Source organism: Camelus bactrianus, chromosome 26 (genome assembly GCF_048773025.1).
Source record: "Camelus bactrianus isolate YW-2024 breed Bactrian camel chromosome 26, ASM4877302v1, whole genome shotgun sequence".
Taxonomy (NCBI): Eukaryota; Metazoa; Chordata; class Mammalia; order Artiodactyla; family Camelidae; genus Camelus; species Camelus bactrianus.
The window spans coordinates 11,783,980-11,805,334 of NC_133564.1; the positions used below are offsets into that span (position 1 = coordinate 11,783,980).

A 21,355-nucleotide genomic window follows, 5' to 3' on the forward strand; every position below is an offset into this window, starting at 1 on the left:
TGTCAAGCAGCCTCTGTGAGCAGAGTGCCCACTGGCTGCCGTGCTCAGCTCTGACCCCCCGTTTGCCTCCCACAAAGAAGAATTTCTGATTTCTTGCTCTCAGCTGAATGATTTGTGGACAGTTTAAAAGAGCTTTTTTTTTATAATTTATTTTTGGAAAACAAGTAGACTATTCTTGACAGACAGTTCCACCTTTCAGGCTCTATCTAGTCATTATAATATCCTGGAGACTTCTTCCTGGAACGTGCGTTAGCAGGAAATGGTGGTTTGTAACAGCGATAAAACTCAATCAAGTCCATATAATTGTAATATATTATAATGCCTATCACTGGCACCTCTGTGGTTTTATTAATATCTGTTTCTGTGTATTAAAACCCTAATTATTTTAATTATTTCTTTCTCAAAATAGGCCATTTTCTAGCTTTTTTATTGGGTAAAAAATACCAAAATATACAATGACACTGTATATTTTGTTGTGTGATATTGGGCAGTTGGTTGAATGGCACTTCAGCCTCAGACTCCCTGAATGTTAGGTGTGGAAAATAAGAACATCAACTTCATCGTCAGTGTGCAGGTCAAACTGGACAGTCCTCGCCAGGGCTGAGCGCGGTGCCTGGCCCGCGACAGTGACCCAGCTGGTCCTCACCACACCCTGCCCTAGAAAGGCTCCATCCTGGTTGTGACCATAAGTAGGCTCCCCATCCTGCCATTGCCTCATCCTGTGGCCATCTCACTTTCTGCCCAAAGCCAATCCTTTTTGAACATCCTGAACTCTTTTTTTTTTTTTGATTCAAACTCAAGCAATAAATTAATCCAATCAACGACTGCTGTAAGATTAATAAGTTACCCTCTAGGTTCCACGAAGGGCAGAGTCCATATCTGTTTGGTTAACACAGTGCCTGACACAGAGGCGTGTGCTTTGTAAGATACTAGCCCTTAGAGCTGTTAAAAGGTTATGACCTTATGTGAAGTTACACAACTGCCTAAGTGAAAGCAATTCAGTTCTGAAGCTGTGAATCCAGTTTCTGCTCTGATTGGTAAAGTGAAAAAGGCAGCCTTGCTCTGGTATTGTTTTATTAACAGCTTTTACATGAATCTAGTATTAGAACTGATATTAACTCGCATTTTTAGCAGGAGACTTTAAGCTAAAACTGGAAGACATACCATGTTGCTCTCACGGTGCACTAAGCCAACTGCCCTGACGCGGGGATCGGCAGGGACCCAAAAACCCACAGAAACCCTGCGGCAAAAGGGAGTCCAGTATACCTCCCTTCACCTGCTTGCCATGGCCTGAAAATGTTCGTGGCTGTTCAGTGCCTCTTACTGCTGAACACACAGTTGTCCCCAGCACTCCTGATTTACATTTGCAGAATTTCCAGGACTCCAGGAGCCTCTCTTATCCAATTCCATTTAACAGAATAATTGCATCTGTGCATAATTAAAAAGAAGAGGGATCTGGCTAATAATACTTCCCACTTATCTTTTGAGTATTATGTGTTTTTTGGGTCACCTTAAAATATGAATGAACAATCTCCTGTACAATCTGGTGGGAGCCCAGTGGTAATTGGGCTGTATCAAAAATTTATCAATGGTGTATTAACTAACGCGACAGCCTTTCACCCGTGATTCCACAGACGCACGCGAGCATACGTTCTAGGCCGTATTCAGAGGTTTCTTTTCATTTGCATTTTCAAATCTGACAGATGGCAGATTCAGTAATGTAGCCTTAAAAAAAAACGGCCTTAGTGCTTTATTATCACATTCGAAATATTTCCACACGACCCGATGGGCATGAACATTCAAATCCTGGAAGGATTTTTCTGACTGTTAGCAAGAGATAATTCACAGGTGCCACCTCCCCTTACTAACTGGACCACTCCCAGCGGCTGAAAGCTGCTGGAATCATTAACTGCCTCTGCATTACGCCGTTTCTCTCGCTGTCTAACCTGTCACCTGGCGCTCGCCGCGGTCCTTTCCTGCCTCACCGCCTCTTAGAAATGCCCAGCAGGACCGCTGGGTCCTCGCCCGCCTCCTGCGGCCTGACAGGAGGCTGTTTTGCCATCGTCCTCCAGGGGGCGCTGCTGGACCGTGAGCGGCTCCGGATGTTTAGCGCTGAGTTCTTGCCACTCTCCCTGCCGAGGAAGAGACTCTGTGATGTTAGACCAATAGTGCCCGCCTTTAACCAGCGCTGTAGGCCATGGTTTCTACTTCTGATTCCAAAAGACAGCTTGCTTCTGTGAATGAGATACAAACATCCAGCACCTTAAAGGTAGCTAAGTTCTTTTTCTGGGTGGCGGCCTTTGCAAAAAACGTGCAGTGTCAGTGCAAACCTGTTAGTCTTAGCAGTTCGTTATACTGGTCTGTGTAGGCATCCTTCTTAGTGAATTCCATTAAAATACTGGCATTTGCTTGCCTTTTAGCTCATTAGACTTAATCTGTGAGTGAAGTGGTAAGCCTGAATCAGCTTGTTAGTTCTATTCTGTATTAATAATCGTAGTAGTTTACACTATAGTCACATAATTATCATTACTATTGTGTATGGCTGTCTCAGTGCTCCTTACAGCAAATATTGGCTACATATCTGACTACACTAATGTCATTTAACATGTACCTAACCTACAACGAGCATAGATAGCTCGCTGTAACTTTTGTTGACAATACAGGTGAAGCACTTAATAGTATCTCTTTTAGTTCATAGTAACCTGTCCAGATCTTCTCAGTTTGCTTTTTATATACGTTGTATTTATTTATGTTAAAACGCATCTTAATTCAAGAGCAGTTTTAAATACGGTTTGTGTATGCAAAAGCATTTTCCACACGGCATCAGTGATGGAAGTGAACCGGCTGAGATGAGGAAGAGGACATCTGTTAAAAGGGGCGAGTTCTCTGCCAAAAATGCGCCATTAATCATCACGACCATTTATTGCCATTAGAGTATAAAACATAAAGAGAATCATGTCACGGCCCTGCTAAACTCTTACGGTGACGTCCGTTGACATGAAAGCGGAAGTTAAAGGGTCTGCAAGGCCCAGCGTGACCTGGCACCTCCCTCTCCAGCCTCTCCTTCGTTTGTCCGGCTCCCCTCTCCCCAGCCCTGCTCCCAGCTCCCAAGCTCACATCACACTGCCCTCCCCTAAGCTCCTTCCTTGAACAGCACCCGCCGTTCCTGCCTGCTTGGCCCTCACACAGCTCCCCTTCACCAGGTGCCTCCCTGGACTCGCCCCAGCTCCCAGCCACCCTCCTGTCCAAGGTCATCTTCAATGTCATTTTCTCAGAGTCCTCCCCTGCCTCTCCCTCCCTGGCACTCTCCCATAACACCCTCTGCTGCTCCTTCCTGGCCCTTGTGACATTTGTCATTTTTAAAATTTTATTTATTTTTTAATTCTTTTTTATTGAAGTGTAGTTGGTTTCAGGTGTACAGCAAAGCAATTCGGTTATACGTATACATACATATATATATTTTTTTCAGATTCTTTTCCATTACAGCTTATTATAAGAAATTGAATATATGTTAACCACTATGTATAAAATAGATTTAAAAAAATTTCTTCTGCACAGCACAGGGAACTATACTCAGTATCTTATAATAACCTTTTAATAAAAAAGAATGAGAAAATGAATATATGTATGTGTGTGTATATGTATATATATGGAAAGTGCGTTCAGGGTCTGCATATACATATACACACACACACACATGACTGGGACATTATGCTGTACACCAGAAATTGACACATTGTAACTGACTGTACTTCAATAAAAATAAATAAATAGAAAAAAATAAAGAGATTGAATACAGCTCCCTGTGCTCTACAGTAAGTCCTTGTTGTTTATCTTTTTATATATAGTAATGTGTATCTATTAATCCCAAAGTCCTAACCTGTCCCTCCCCCCACCTTTCTCCCCTGATAACCAGCTTGTTTTCTGTATCGATGAACATTTGTCATTTTTGATAGATTTTGTGTGATTTTGTGTCACAATCCCAGCTCTGCCAATGACTGCCTTTGTGGCCTGTGTTTCTCAAGTGTAAAATGCGGTGAAGATTTAATAACTAAAAGGCCCATTGTAATTACCATATAAGTGTTTATACAGTTATTTTCTTCTTTACTAGATATCCAATACTGAGCCCTCAAAAGGTACTCACCATCTGAATTAGTGAATGACAGTCTTTTCCTTGTCCTCGTAGAAAAGTGTAGGGACCCTGCCAGCTCACTGGGATATGGCTCTTGCTGTTCTTGAGTGTTGTGGAATAAAAATGGGGGTGAGAAATAAGAGACACAGGGCACACAGATGGCAGACCCTGAACGCACTTTCCACTTTGTGTGGTCAGTCTCTTCCCCTAAACTCCAGAGATTAGAACAAGTCTGGTGTACATTAGGGCTAAGCTCTGTGACAGCTCCTTAATACACTTACTCATCGAGCACTTTTTGAGCACCTGCTGTTCCCTGGGCATTGTTCTGACTGTCAGGCTTGTAGGAGAGAACCACACAAATAAAAACTCAGTCACAGTGGGAAACCTTTTGGCTTATCTCCAATCTTTGTGGATTCCTAAAGTAAATGTGATGAGATATCTTGTACCCGCTTTTCCCCCCCGACCCTGCAAAATTCGAGACCTATTTACTCCAGCTGCCCTGAGCAACTGTGGGACTCCAGAGCTGATCTGGGGTCTGGAACTACAGCCATAGAAAATCTAACTATATTAACGAAGTGCTTCTGGAATTGTATGCTGTGGTAGCGGCTGTTCCTGAAAATGCACCATCTGTGGACAAACGTGTATGAAGAACAATCGTTTAAAAAAGAAAAAAGCTTTTTAAACTGTTGCTCCTGTGGCTTTACTTGCTTTGTTTTGTTTCATCTGGTGTTGACCCTGGGACCTTCTCCCTAATGTATCTGTTTAAATACCAGATCAGACTTTCCTACTGGGCACACTTGGGCAAATTACTAAACCTTTCATTGTGTCTGTTTCCACATCTGTAAAATGGGAATAATCATAATAATATATAATAATATTATAATATTATCATTATTATTATTATGAGAGTTATTGCCTTGTAAAACGCCTGAAGATTAAATGAGTCAATACATGTAATCTGTATACTTCAGAACCTGCCCCATGGCAAGCACTCAATTAATGTTAATTGTGTCATCGAGATTCTATTTATATACCTCCTGCGGAACCGAGAAAGTCTTCGTTCCAGGAATTGATTTTTATAGAATACACTTGGGAAATATTAAACTTCGTCAGGACATTGAACATGTAGAAAGTGCCAATTAAGTTCATTCTGGCAACTTTAGAAGAAGCCCTGGGTCACCAGACAGTCAGATCAGCCTTTGTAAGAAAGGCAAGGAGATAAAAACCAACCATCCATACTCCAGGGGAGCTTGGAGGGCCACTCCTGGGGCAGGAAAATCCTGTTCCAACCCAGCCAGCCTCAGTGACATTACAAAAAAAAAAAAAAAAAAAAAATGTAAAGCTCATGTTCCATGTGGCAAATGGCACAGCCTGGCTGTATTTAAAGTTAGGAGCTCAGAGGGAGGGGACAGCTCAGTGGTAGAGCGCATGCTTAGCACACACAAGGTCCCAGCCTCTATCCCTAGCGCCTCCTCTGAAAATAAATAAGTAAACCTAATTTATAAATAAATAAATCTTATAAACCTCCCACCCCCCAAATAAAATTAAATATTAAAAAATAAAGTTAAGAGCTCTAATATTACTAATAAGATCTCTTAAGTTTTCTCCAAAAATTGTGACTATAAAAATGGGAAATGCAGATAGAATCTTATTGCAGTGAATGCCATCTAACCAAAAGTTGTTTTCCATATACAACGGATACGTTTACAATGAATGCCCTACTTTTAAATGTCATATAAGGCAATGTCATTCTCTTGCCTCTCTCCTAAATAAATTATTTAAAATTCTTTACCCCCAGATCCCCACCCTGTCCACTTAACCCTCCCAGTGAACCACTGAATATCACAATGTAGAAAACAATCTTGCAGACAGAAAAGATGTACAGTTTTATGCCTTCAGTCTTCTTATTTTCTCTACCAAATCATTACGCAAGGCTGATCACCAGGCGGATGGGAAAAAGAGGTCAAGGGAGCAAATGAATTCAAGGGTAGAAGTCAGATGAGGAATCAGGAATCTCGATACACAGATATGCTGGAAATCAAGACAGAAGTAAAACACTCACACGTGTAGAAGTGGGATTTGGTTATGTGTGTCTATAGGGTTATAGGTAAAGCAGGCACAGGGTGGTAGTTTGCAGCCTGGCTTTACCTGTGTGATGTGTGGTTAAAAAGTCCCCTGACACTAAAGAACCTCGTACATATCTTGGTGGTTCACATCCAAAGGTGACGTCCGTCCTGCGTGACTGAGGAAGGACTGTGCCAGAATATTCAGGCGTCTCTGTGACTGCTGATTGCCTGTGGTTTCTTTCTCCTGATCTACTGCACTCTACGTTAGTTAAAGCCTTACCTGAGTGTATATCCGCTGGATGCTTGTGCAATGTAATCAATGCACTAACTTAGTGGACGCATTTCTTTTCATTGCTGATTTCAGGGGTTAAATATGATGCTTGGTTCTATGGGTCCTCCAGCTCTGTTGCACTGGAAATGCAGTTTATCCTCACATTCTGTGTAGATCTAAATTCTACAGGAACAAAAATCAGCCAACTCATCTGTTTCATTATAACAATATTTTGAATGTGTGTCATATTCTGAATCTGTAGTTGGGGTCATAATTTTGATTTGTGTGATATAATTAAAAATACTTATTTTCAGTGAATTTAAAAATGCCATGTGAAATAATGTTTAAAATGTTGTACCATGTATCTGTTAAGGTTATATTTCTTCCAAAGATCAATCTACATTGTTCAGAGGGTTTTGGAGGATGGAGTGAATTTGCTAGACACTCAATCAGAAGTGAGATGTAATTTTTTTCCCCGGTGACACCGTTGGTATTTGCAACCCCAGCATGGGCTGACTACTTAAAAGCAGTCAGAGGGCTTTGCCTTAGAAAGGTGTTCTTAAGTGTCAACTACTCCTACACAAAAGGCCAGATAATAATCGAAACCTGACTTTAATAGGTAACCACCTTACTTTCTTTATTATATAAAGGAGATTGTTCTCACATCAGAGCTTGGGGAATAAATACTCTTAGGCAAGAATTACAAAGGTCAATGTATTAACTAATAAAAGTTTGCAAGCAGAAGTTAAAATGTAAAATGCAACAGAATAATTTACCACAAAAGGAAAACATTCAACTAAGATATCAGAAAGTACACTTTTTAGAAAGTTCCTTCTCTTATTTTTTCCATTTCACTGAGTTCTTTTTCAAATAATGAGGAAGTCCTTGCTTGGGAGAGATAAACAAGTATAAATAAAACAAACACAACGGAAGTTAATGTCTGCACCTCTGAATCAGGCAGCTTCGCAAGCCAATTGAGCTTTCTCCTGTGGTTTCTGTGCGATCGATACTTTACATGCTGTGTGTGTGCATTTATCTTTCCGTTGAATCTTCCATAATAAAATGAATCCCCCAGAGCTTCAAAAGTCAATTAGCCTCCAGTTATATTTTTCCTTTTTTTCCCTATGAATTTCTACTTCAGTTAAAAAGGCAGTTACTGATAAAAACAGCAACAACCACAATGACCTAAAAAACACGGGTACATTGGATCTATGTCAACAGATACATCAAGTTAGCCAACCTGTTAGTTGACAGTCAAGGGGTTGCCATGTGGTCAGCAGACTCAGGTTGGCCGGGTCGCCTGGGTGAGGAGACAGGCTCGTCCTTACCGTGGGGGGACTGGATCTTCCATTCCATGTTGTCAAAAGGTTAGCCGGGTCTGGCTGTGCCTGAAATGCAAATATATTAATGAGTCATATGCAGTGATTGGTTGATTGACTTTACTATATCAAGGCTTTGTCAGAAAAGAAAAATGCATAACCATTAAGTATAAAACTAAATTTCAAAATCCCCTTTGCCTTGAGCTGGGTGCCATCGACTTCAGTCTGGAGGAGTCACCCGTCTTAGGAGTTTCATGACGTGTGGTTTATATGTACAAACTGTGAGAATCGAGTCAAGTATTTGCTGCTTACAAGTCTCATTACAAATAGATAAATGGGTTTGATTGTGAGTCTAAGTGAGGCAGTTCTCACTGAGGGGTCACACTAAACCCTGTGATTGGCTTGTTCAACCAAGATCCTACCCTCTCTCTACCTGAAATTTGGAAAAACTGAAAACAGCATTTCTCCATGGCAACTAGGGTTCTGGATGCAAATTAAGTTCCTCGGATTAAATGCACTTGAGTGATATTTGAAAAGTGAGAAGGAGGTCGAAACCATTTTCTTGTGCCTTTTGATGTTCTCCCAACAAAACAAGACCATGGAAATGTGGAGAGTGCCTGCCTCATGAATTGTCCTTTTTCCTGCTTCTTTTGTTTTGATAGGCATGGTATCAGAGGCCGTATGCGGTTAGCTTATTGGAACTGGACCCCGATCCCTGCACCAGGGCCACACTCAGCACCAGTGGTGGTCCCAGGGGAATGGGTCCCCTGTGGATCTGCCCCGGATGGTAGAAGACTTTCCTGATGACCCAGCTAATCTGCTTTCCAGTCATCCTTAAGGTCAGCCTATAATTCTCTACATTTAATCTTTTCCTCTTTAAAATATTTAAGTGGAGCCTGTCTTTGCTTTGAGATCTGACGGATACAGCGTCTCGCACTAAAAGCAGTTGTGAACGAAAGTCCACAGTGATGGGGATTTGGGAGGGATTGTGAGGGCTGTTTGGGTGTGAAGCGAGGATGATTCCCCAAACCATTGAAAAATGGAAAACACATGTGTGCTCACAGCACACAGTGACTCATCACATATCCCATTAGTCACTTGAAGTGCAGGCTGGAGGGCGAGGTGTGGCCGACCACATGACCGAGGGGTAGACCTCTGGAGAGGAAATGAAGGATACAGAGCTCTGGCTATTTCTCATTACTCTGGAGAGTTTAAAGAAGGAAAAGAAAAAAAAGAAAAAAGGACACACTCTCTGAGTTTTAAATTCTCAGCCCAAGACATGATTAGAAAATTTAAGGACCATTTATCATGACCCCTTGTGGCCACAAAACTGACACAGCCAGAAATCAGAGACAGAGTCGGTTCCTATAATTTGCTAAATCACAGCATAAATTGAATGCAAAGCCTTGCTATGCCTGGTATGTCAAAGCCTGAGCATTTGTTAAGAAAAGGCAGAATCCTGACTCAGGACGTTTTGGTGGGTTCAGATGGACCTGACCTCTCTGCATCCCTGCAGAGCAGTGCAAATCCCTTTGCCGGCAGAACCAGTTCTTCCCTCTCTGATGAAACAAGCCCTGACTGGTGTGGAGACCCTTTGATACCTTCACCTGTCAAAGGAAAGGGATGACAGTGCCTTGCCTCAGCTCTCCTCTACTGCACCGCATAGACACTGCACCTGGGACAAAGTTAGATCCCAGCTCGTCCCCAGGGGACAAATACAGCCTGACATGGAAGGAGGCACATTACACATCAAGATAGACCCATGACTCACCCAATATCTATTGGCAGAAAGCTCTGGAATATGTGTAAGAATGGGTTCCAAGAGGGCTAGACAAAGGAAAAAGAAACGCAGCTATTGATCAGACCAGATATATCAACATGGGTGCACCTCCCAGAGATGAGCTGCTCACAGCGCTCACACAAGCCTCCTGACATGGTGTTAAATGCTTGCTTGGCTGGTAGAGTAGGCTCTGGAATCGGTGGGTGGCCTGCACTAAATGAAGGTGAGATGCCTAAAATTATGGGTGTAATATGGAAGGAGGAAATTTAAAACCTAGAAAGGTAAGAGTGGAATGGATTTATCTGATGAGCCCGTAAATCATTCAATCTACAAGAATTTCTCTGGAGGGGGCTTAGGGCTTACCTGGCCCTTAGAAATAAATTGCTTCTAAACCACCAAGGGAAAAATGGGAACCTATGAGTCCACACCAAAACATATTAAATGTAAATATATGTATATACACATAAATATATTCACCTTCATATATGTGTATACTTACATATTTTGGTATAGACTTTATATAAAATATATATATATATATATACACACAACATGTACTTATATATACAAAAGGAAGAAAGAAAGAAAGAAAAGAGGACAGGGGCTCTTGCTTTAGAAGGATGCTGAGTGTTGATTGGCTAGTGGGAGGGAGTGCTGGAGTTACAGTAAATATAATAAGTCTTGGTTATAGTAAATATTGGTACAGGCAAGAATCATCAATTGATGCTAAAACCAGGGGGACAGATATTGATAAGGAGCAAAATATTTATATGATCCTAAGTTGTCCCCCTAGAATGTTTATTACCTGCCAGGTGAAGAAATCAACATGCTGACAGGGTGATAGAGATGTAGACAGACATCGTGTGCCTCCTGATTTGACACCTTGAGAAGAATGTCAGATCGCAATGTCCCTTACGTAGTGTTCTGGCTAGGAACTGGAATACGTAACCTAAATTGAATCATGAAGAAATATTGAACAAACTCAAAGCGAGGCACATTCTCTTCTGGTTTCTGAAAGGTGGGAGAGGATTGTATCCTGCATAAATGCTAATGTATACAAGACAAAGGAAGGCTTTAGAAATGTTCCAAATTAAATGAGTCTCAAAAAACCTGACGGCTAAGTGCGATACTTTCCCCTAGATGACGTTCTGTGCTAGAGGAAAAGCTAGTTCAGTACAAGACATTATTGGGTCAATGGACCAAAATGGGACGTGGATGACAGATAAACAAAAGTATGAACTTTATGTTAAATTTACTGAGGACGATAACGGCACAGTTGTTACATGAGAATGGGTATTTTTCCTTAGGAAATAGGTGTTTAGTGACAAAGGACCAAGAGGGCTGCAGCTTACTCCCAGATGTTGAGGGGCACTGAGTCCAAAGATAAAGCAAATGGAGCAAACTATTAAAATCAAAGAACCTGGGCAAAGGGAACCTTGTTGTTCCTTGGATATGCTTATTTTTCCACCTTTGCTGTAAGTTTGAAATTATTTCTAAATTTTAAAAAATTTAATATTTTTAAAATTTTAAAGATACATACAGCACCTTGAAAGGTGCTGTAAGGTTCGTCCCCAGGAGGCCAGGTAAGAAGGTGGAAAGCCGCATTGCTATAGGCCACTGGTTTCAGTGAGGAGGACCGGGTCTCAGAGAGGAAGGGCAAAGTGGCAACACTTGGCTGCTAGAAACAAGGCGCTCCCGACACCAGAAGCAGGCAGCGGGGACAGAAGGGGAATTGGAATAATTTGCCCCTTTTTCAGTAGCTGCTAATTTACCATAGGATCTCTTAGACTAAAATGGTTGCACAGACAGCTAGTGTCCAACTTGGTTGAATACACTTACAAAACCTAGTGTTGTAAGTGAGCAAAAGCCTGGCTTTGACATCCTAAAGGAGCAGAAGAGCACCTCGTCCCATTCTTAGACCTCAAGCGCTTCTCAAGACCGAGAGTGAGAGGAAATAAAGGGTAGGACGGATTCCCTGTAGGAGGGACCTTCTGAGGCTAAATCTTCTCCCCAGTCTTTCCCGAAAGGAACAGGGCCAGTTCCAAGGGACTGGAATGGGAACTGCCCAGAACTTCCAGGTCTGAGCTGGGATTAACATGGGGGTTTTAAGGGTCCTGTTATATTGCACCTCTGTCTTCCCTTCCTGAATTCAGAATCATTTGAGATTTTGACAAAGGAGATTTAAATATATTTTTCTACTAATAAATATGTTGAAAACTTTTTGTCAGACATGGTCAAGCACGTTAGGTAAGAGATCAGTCACCCCAGGCCCCCACCCCGGACCCGACCAGATCCTTACATCTGAGCTCAGCAGAACCTCCGCTCGCACACGTGTTATGACAGTTGCCTAATTAGCACCCCCACTGGAGGCCAATACCACCGTTGTCATAAAGTCTGGGACTAAACTGAACTGGCTGTTCTAGGACCCGCTTGGCCATTTGACCCTTTATCTACCAGTCACCGACTGAGTGGATAAACTGTAAGGACATGGCATCTGAACCATCTGAATGGTTCACCAAAGTCAAAAAAACAAACAAACAAAAAGTGTAGAGTTGCCATTAAGGGAACAAATAAGCAATACTTACCTAAGGAAGGTTTCAAATTCTATTTGATTCTCAGACCTGGGAATCCATGAGGAGCTATGAGTCACATCAGAAATATAAAAGGATTACTGATAATGCAAACATTTTCTTCAACCCAACAGCTGTGTGGCGAAATTTTCCATAATAATGAAATTACTGCATTTAATTACATAAAGAGTGGTAAAGTCGCCTTCATTTTATCTCAGTAATGAAGCTTTGATTCTGAAGGTAATCCTGGCCTTTCTCTGTCAAGGCCAGTGTGTGAGCAACAGTGGATTCCACTCCATCTTAGCCACCCTGAGAGGATAAAACAAGAACAACTTTTCACATCCATTATGGAGATGAAAACTATTACTGTAGGGCATATTGTCCTTAATACATTTTAAAATAGCTAGACAGACAGATGTCCAAAAAGAAGCAGCATGAATGTACAGCATTTCATCCCAAGACAGGTATCCAGCAGGAGTTCTGTTAATAGGAAAGGGAAATGACCTTGAATAGACTAGGGTCTTCCTCCCTGGAGAGCCTCACTCTGCAAATTGGTCTGAGTTCCAGCTAAAGTGTGTGTGTGTGTGTGTGTGGTGTATATTTAAAAATAAATATGGGTCTGCAAACATTCTTCTGTAAAAGGCCATGTGGTTAATATTTTAGGCTTTGCAGGCCCGATAATCTCTGTCACATGTTCTTCTGTATTACATTTAAAACCCTTTAAAAACATGAAAAACATTCTTCGTGTGCAAGGCATACAAAAACAGACCAGGGCCAGATTGGACCCTAGTGTGCTGACCCCCGATTAGACACATGATGCGTATGGTTTCATTGTCGTTCATTCAGAGAGTCAACAAAACTTTCTTGGACGTTTAATACAATCAGTCGTCCAGTGGAGCCTGGAGGACCCAGCCGTGTAGGGTGTGTCCCCTGGAAGAACTCGTAATCTAGTAGACTGCTCAAGACAAAGACCGAATTGAAGCCCGCCCTTCATTTTCCCAAAATGAATATCCTGAAATGATTTTTTTTGCAACTTTAGAATATAAATTTTACAGATAAAAAAGTTACTTGTTAACTTCTTCAGTAAACTGGGAAAACCACACACATACGTGAGGCGTTTACGTCTTAGCCACAAGGAGTGTAGGGCGTCAGAGCAGGCGCAGAGGCACAGGGCAGGCCTCCCCTAACACGCCACGTGGTGTACTGACTGCCTGGAGCGGTGGGCGGTTGGACAGCAAATGCAGGGAGAGGCCTTCTCTGCCCTCCCTTTGCCTGAAGACAGAGCCTCCAACAGGAGCCAGTTGTCATAAACCTCCCCCCACCAAGGGGTCTCATCAACCAGAGAGGACTGGGTCTGGTCAGGCGAGGAGACCAGGAGTCAACAGCCCCCCACCCCGACACGCTCTGTCACAAACGAGCACACCTTCCATCCATTCTTCTCAGGACCCATTCATCCTCCTAAGCTCACGTCCTCTCCCCTAAGAGGCCCACACTGCCCTGGGGATTTCTAAGCTTCCTCGGGGAGCCGCTCGTTTTTCCCTGGGCATCTTCCATGTGCACATGGAGGTCTGCGTGTTAATCAGATGCCTGTGTGTTTTTCTCTTGTTAATTTGTCTTTTGTCACAGGGGTTTTGGCTAAGAACTCAGAAGGGTAAAGGAAAAATAATTTTGCCTCCCCGACATAGCCAAAACATGTGAACAAGTGTCCTAAAATACTGATGCCATTGCTGGTCCTGGTGCCAAATTCTTACTAATTTCTTGTCTAAAAAGATAAATAAATACACATGTATATGTACCTATACTGAGGCCTAATAGCCCAAATTTAGAAAGCCAGAGAGTCAGTAATTTTAATAACAGTAGTTGTCAAAGAAAAAAATTCATATGCTGAACATAATAAAACCCAAGATGGACTGCTGTATGTAAATGTAATCCAGTTCTTCATGTAAGAGATTAACAGCTTGTTACTGAGATCGCAGTATTTTTTTAAGGGATTTATTAAAAAACATGATGGGAAATAGACATTCCCAAGGGAAAAAAGAAAGCATTTCATCTGAATCAATCTGAATGGGTCAGTGTTTGGAAGAGTATTTTAGCCTGATGTGGAAAGTCTATCAGCATCACCCAGGCACCTTAGTTTGTATTTGAGAGGCGTCCTCAGTCCACGGAGGCCACCAGAGGACCATTTGGTGGCTTGTTCTTTTCCTTCTTTTTCATGTTGCCCCAAGAGGCGCACTGAGCAGCCCTTCTCAGCAAAACAACAAGAAATAACCACCCAGGCATTTCTGAAAAAGAACAAAACCGCCCTTTGGACAGCTGAAATTGTATTCGGGAACTGTGTGTTCTGTCTTTAAATGTCATCAACAAAATCGTTGCTGTCTTAGAAATGCGTCTTTGTGATAAGTGAACTCGCTTTCTGTGGAGGAGGCCCCGGGAGAAGGTTTCCATTGCCAGCGTTTTCTGTCCTCAGACCGCAGGAGTTAGAGCCCGCGGACGCTGCGCTCGGCTAAGCTGAGCGGCACGGAAATGTCCCTGGCTTGGCGGAACTTCTGAGCAGCTTTGGGAAGCAGCGTCCCGCCAGCTCCCAGCGGGGTGCCCCAGAATGTTTGGGGGACCCTAGTCCTCTACAGACGCGCATTGGAAGTTGGTGGCCAAGTTTCTCAGCTCTGCTTTCCTGGTGCGTTTGAGCTGAGGACGTTTGGGGCTGTTTTGTGATTGTAGACCCCATAAAAGGGCTAGGGACAAAAGCTGCAGGTGTTCGTCATACAATCTGCTGAGAATAACGTGGCTTGGTAGGTCAGCTCTAAAAACGTGCACGGCTGGAATGATTTGCCAGGAGAAGCAGCCTGGGGTGACTGGAAAGATGGTGGCTTTCAAGTCAGAAGGTCTGGTTTAAAGCTCAGTGCTGTCACTTGTCACCTCTGTGACCTTATGGGTTGGTCCTTAATTAACCTGCCTGATCCTCTCTCTCCTCATCTGCCTAATGGGGATGATTCCGAGGCTTGCATTCATTCTCTATTTACTGAGTCAGGAATTGTGTGTCAGGCCCTAAACTAGAGACCAAAACACATAGGAAGACGGCCACTGCCCTGCCTTCTGGGAAACTGAAATCCATCTGCACATGCTGGTGATGCTCCTAAAAAGAAAGATGCGAAGCGTCAGAGGCGGGTAGCAATAACCGATTCCTTTTCTGGTAATCGGTAACAAAGGTCATGACTCAACACCGGGCTGATCCAAAGAAAAACACATGCATACTCTAGATTAGAGTTTTCTTGCACTATACGAAGTCCCTCAGATAAAGCATGTTTCTAGGAGGTGACAGAGAAATTAATTTGGTTCCTCCTGCCGGAGTCTGATCAGTCCTTTTAGCGTGGCTCCTGACTGCACTGGTGTAAAGCCACAGTGAGACACGAGTCATCTGGGCGGTGAAATTTCAACGTGGATTAAAAAGCCCAATGCTGAATTTCAAGTGTGCATCACATTAGATGGCTTTTGGGATATATTTTTAAAAACTCCAGGAAAAAGTTTAACAAAACTTAGTAATCCTACACCAAACATGTTTTTTTAAATAATTCTACCGAACGATAAAACGATACTGTTTATCTCTTAAAGCCATGTAGAGCTGAGATATTCCAAAGTCCTAATTTAAACCTTATAGATTATTTTTCAAAAAATATAAATAATAAATAAATAATATGCATCTATTATAAAAACTAATTCTGTTATCAAAACCTTATGCTTTAAAAAGTATCATAGAATTTCAGAATTGAATTTGATCCTGAAGATAACTTTCAGATAACGAAATAAAAGAAAGAACAGAGAAGCGAAATTTTTTTGCTTACGTTCCCATAGCTTTTTTAATGGCAAACTTGGGATCTGAGCACGAATGCATGTTAATCTATGTATTCCTTCTAAGGAAGGTTTCTTTTAGTTTATAAATAAATAACATAATATAAAAAAGAATATGAAAATAGTGAACACATGAAATAAATGCCTGAAAAGTATTGTCTTTAGTGAAGGATAATAGTAAAATATTACTTCATCTGTGTAACAATCTTCAGTCATCCATTCTTTGATTTAATACTTTTCTCTGCATAACTACTCAGGAGCCATCTCTGTACACACAAGAGTAGGTGAGGCACACCCCTGCCGTAGAAGGAGCTAGGCACACAGTGAGGTCATATAAAAGGTCATCTATGAGGACGTCAGTACCTTTAAAGGCAGCTTCAGGGTCCGAGCGGGAGCACCACCCATGAACCGTGCTCTGCTCTCTACCTGCAGACGCTCTGGAGAAGGAAGAACTGGGATTCCCGGGGGAGCGGCTGCCCGGAACTGGTGAGGTTGGATGAGTTGAGCCTGGGCTGATAGGAAAAGGTGAACTGGGTCAATTCCAGGATGGCAGCCTTGATTTCCTTGCCCATAAAAGGATATCAATACCCATCTCATAGGGTGGTTATAAAGAATAAAATAGAGGGACATCACCATGGCAGTGTTAATAAAATACTTACAGTGATTCTAACGCAGTGAAGTCCCTCACCAAGAATGCAGGTAGAAGGTGACTGGCGATGGGAACGTATCCTCTGTGGCAGGCTTCCCCAAGTTCGTCTCGCTAGCTTCCCTCCGATGAGGATAACCATTCCTCGCCCCCTGTGCCCTCCACCCCGCGGCCTCATGTTTCATGGCTGAATTTTTTGATCCATGTATAGCATGATGGTGGGGTTTTATTTTACTACTAAAAACTATTTACCAATTGTTTATATTATTCCGCACCCTCTCTTCATTAATCCTCACAACCCTAGGAGAAGGGAGAACTCTTACCCTCTCTTAGAGGACTTAGGTTAGACAATTTGCCCGAAGTCACAAGGCTCAGTGAGTGAGTACTGGGATTCTGACGCCACCAGTCTGATTCAGAGGCTGGTGAACAAAGGCCCCGTGGCTGGAAGCACTCCCTCACCTACTATTGTCAAACACCGAGTGGTTGCATATTAGCTTTTCGTGCCGACTGGATGACATTTCTTAATGAATCTGACATAAAATTACAAGGTAAAACCGTGCTCACTATGATGACTAACGCTGTTTGAAACAAAACAAAGCTCCCTTCCACCTGCCGTATACTATTCAAAGTTAAAACAACAAATGAGATCTCCGTTCCCACACGTATTTGCAGTGGTAGATAGAGTTTCCAAGTTCAAACTCTATAGTTCTAATGGCTTTTTTCAGACCTTAATCAAAATACAAGGAAAAAAAAAAACCCTCCATATTTCAAAATCCAATTAACGGTGCAATGGAGGAGCTCCCACCTAATCTTCCTCTGAAAATTACTAATATGTAATATAATGGTGCACTAAAATCAGATATCAAGAGAAAAATATAATAGAATTCTTTATGCCTGCCAACTGATAAATATGCTCAATTAAAATTATATGCCCCTCTGTTGACATGTGCTTGGTGATACCTATCTGTGTGAAAAGACATTTTCGAAGATAAAGTACTCAAAAATCTCATTTGGGGTCAACATTAACAGATGCATCGGCAGTTGATTCCGACCATAGTGAAAACTAAGTTTGAACATCAGTTACGTAAAATGCTACCTCCCCCAAAAGAGAATTCCATTCTTCTCGTTAGTAGTCATGTATTTTTAAAAACAAACTTACTTATATCATCATTATATTTTGAATTTCATCCATAAAAATTTGTGCGAATTTGCCTTCTCTTCTGTCATACATGTACCTATGAAATGTTCTCAACACCGCCTCATAGTTGGCAAAGACTGAAGTATTTACTATCGGACCCTTTACAGAAAAGGGTTACCGACCCCTATGCTAATTCCAACAAACGTTGACTTCATATAATTTCTCTAAGTTGTCTGCTCTCTTTAACTAGACAGCAGTTCCCACTCCTAGTTCACTTGCTTCCAAAAGCTGTAGGTAAAAATTGCAGGGTATACAACACCGTTGATGAGCTTTCTATCTTTTTCTAAAAAGGTTTCACCCTGCTGACCCATCTCTTCCATCCCCTGCTCCATGTCGCCTCTACAGACGCCCACCGTGTTCCTGCCACTCACTCGTTGTCCACCGCTCCCCTCCCCACCAAAGCCTTTCCTCAGACTCCAGATTTTCCCTTCTCTTTTCCTGACTCTCACAAATCTTACTTTTGGGTGCTGAGCTGTCCTCAGTCTTCACCATTCTGGGTAGGCAGGGTTTTGGATCCCCAGGGTGTGAGGTCCTGTCTGCCCCTAATCGCTCTGCTCTCTCACAGAAGCTCCCAGGCTGGGTGAGTGAACCCATCAATATGGTGCCATGTTTTATTCCAAGTCTAAGGAACAACTGTTCATGAGCAGGTGAGCTGTGGACAGCTAGCTTCTACGGTCCAAGGAGGGGAGGCTGTGGATGGAGGCAACGTGTACGGCAAAGATTATGAAAAGGATCAACAAGACGCATCCCAGCCCCCACGGCCATGGCCCAGGGAAGCTGCTGAGAGGCAGTGCTGGGGGCCCCAGGAGGATGGGGGGACTGTGGCCATACCTCCCGGACCGACTCCTGACATGTTCCCACTCAGGCTAGCTCCAGAGAATCGTTACCCCTTCCGGTCCCCTGGTGTCCTGCTGGGCGAGTGACAGGAAGCAAACTGCAGGAGAGGGGAGGCCCAGTCATCTTCTGAGTAAAGACATTTACCCTAATAGTAAATTAATCTGCGAAAATAAACTAATCTGCCTAGAGTTATTTTTTAAGGGAAATATTTATGCACAAATGGATGTCTGATTGGTAGCCTGTGTGAGGGAATCTGTTTCTGAACGGCATCTCCACCCCCTTGAGTGTTTCCTGCTTAGTCAGAGTGTGGGGAGGCCTTCACAGAGCCACTGTGTGACGTGTAACATCCTTGTCTATGGAGAAACTTCTATTTTACAAGATGCTAAACAGGGGCTTAAAGAATCAGAATGTGAGAGGAGTGGGAAGTTTAATTGTCAGTAAGTGTTTAAATGTGGTACAATGAAAAGAAATGACTAGATATTCCTACTAATGGAGAAATAGTACAAAAATAAATAAGCTTAAATCACAAGAAATTGACATACAGTGCAAAAATTAATTTTCCTAATGTCAAAGCAAGAATTTCCAAACTTTTAAAGTCATACAGATTGACCGTCTTCACTTACCCCTTCTGATTCATAAACTGTTTTCTCTGCAGTCTTCCGTTAGTGTACAAACCACATGCTTGTGGACTGATAATAATAGCATGTGATATAACGCAGTTTCCAACGAAATGCTCTGTGAATTACATTCCCATGATCAGAATCAGTGGTAAACGGAGCTGGTCTGCTTTACCCCAGAATATCATCAACACTTATGCTCAGATTTACATACTCATAGTCAGCCTGAGCCCCTTCTTGTGGTCTGTCTTGACTCACCAGGTTTCCGCACCAGGCTGGGCCCCCCTTCTTTTGTGCCCAAATCAGCCTGGCACACCTGGGGTCTTGTCTGACCTGCTGTGTTGACACAGGCAGGTCCAACGTCTTAGGCTCCTTGTTTAGTACCTACTTGGTTCTTTACTGCGGGTAATTCTAACGCTTGCTGGTTTCCTTACAAATGGGGAAAAATTGTATCATGATTCTGTGATTTAAAAGTATGGAAAGAACCTGACGTTTAGTTCCCATGTATTTTATAGACAGCCATTGCTATTTTACTATTCCTTTATATTAAGTCCCAAGGTTCTTTGTGTTTATGTAAGCCTTCTTTCCTTCACTTGGTCTATTTATTTCAAAAGTGCTTTTAGATCTGCTTTTATATTTTATTTTAGTCTCTATCAGATAATATTAGATGGCTGATCTTTTTTTTTTTTTATTTTACTAACCATATAAGGGAAGTGCATAGGCCGGAATATGACATTATTAAATAATCATGCTCATCAAATTCAGTGTTGGAATATCAAGATAGTATGAGGCTAATGAAAAATGCTTTGGAACGCTGCAAACGTGGTGTATCTCATGTTACCAAGTGGGAAATACGAGTTTAAAGCCAGAAAGCCTGGGAGAGGAAACAGGAGAGATTAATGCTATCCCTTTGGGCTTTAGTCTCTAATATAAAACACTTTGCATGCTGAGAACATTTAAAGGACAGAGCTGCCTCTTTACAGCAAATTTTGTAAAGAAAAGAATGTGCAAAAAAGATCTTTAAGATTCCCTTTTTAAAGTTACGATACGGTGCACAGTCATTACAGATGGAATTATTAGAAATAAGGAGACCGATGAAAACCAGGCCCCTGTGAAACAAGGTGCAGCTAGAATCAAGAGCAGTCGCAGTCTGCAGACGCGCACGTCCTCACCGCATTGCCATTTAAGCGAGCGGGCACGCAAGCTTTAACAAGTCGGGACTCTGAGAAAAGAAGAAGGCTACAGAAAAGCCATCTGCAATTGTAAAATACCGAGGGGAGAGGCAGGAGTCTAAACCGTACCCAGGAAATAAATGTGCAGTTAGGAGCATTCAGAAGTAGTGCCAGAGGAGGATGAGGCCGACGTGAACGAGGAGGAGAATTCTGAAAGCACTGCAACAAACGTTAAGGAGGCACGAGTCAAATGGAGCGTCACCCTAGAAACTGCTGCTGAAAGAAGAGTTAAGAGTAGAGATAAACTATTAGAAAAACCATCACTCTGATGGAGGACGCATAAAGTAAGCGGAATAAAGATGTAAGTATGGACAGGGGAAATAAAGCACGGTAAACAAGAACAGAGTGTCATTTTAGTTCCACTACATTAAATGTGCATAGTGCATAATACACCTTGAAGAAAAGAATATGCCTTGTTCCTGAATTCTGTTAGATTTCCTAAGTCCCTTCGCCTACCTGTGAAAACACCTGTTTCTCGTTGTGCGCGGTAACCACTGATGTCAGTAAGAGTTAAGTTTCCTCCATATTAGTTTAAACTGAATTCACTAATGAGGTTTGGGTTTTGTGACCTCTTGGTGAAATCTTATAACATGTCTCTTTCCTTATTGAAGTATAGTTGATTTATAATATTTCAGGTGTACAGCAAAGTGATTCAGTTACACGTATGTCTATATACTATGCCACTTCCTAAAGGACAATATACTGTAGTGGAAAGTTAATAAAGTTAGGACCCGGGTTCAAGTTCACTTTTGACCTTCTACTAGCTTATGTGACTTTGGACGACCAATCTAAACTCCCTTAGCATCAGCTGCTTCATCTCAAAATGTGTGCACTAATTATG

General features: G+C 42.2%; 1 protein-coding gene across 9 annotated transcripts in view; it reads left to right on the forward strand.

The window, feature by feature from the left end:
* Positions 1-21,355, forward strand: part of NEIL3 (nei like DNA glycosylase 3) — a 357,474-nt gene that overhangs the window by 290,153 nt on the left and 45,966 nt on the right. For all 9 annotated transcript variants that reach the window (XM_074353672.1, XM_074353677.1, XM_074353676.1 and 6 more), the window contains one exon: positions 8,451-8,627. In XM_074353672.1, the coding sequence (XP_074209773.1) occupies positions 8,592-8,627 (36 nt within the window). In that variant the 5' untranslated portion in view covers positions 8,451-8,591. The remainder of the gene's footprint in view (positions 1-8,450; positions 8,628-21,355) is intronic.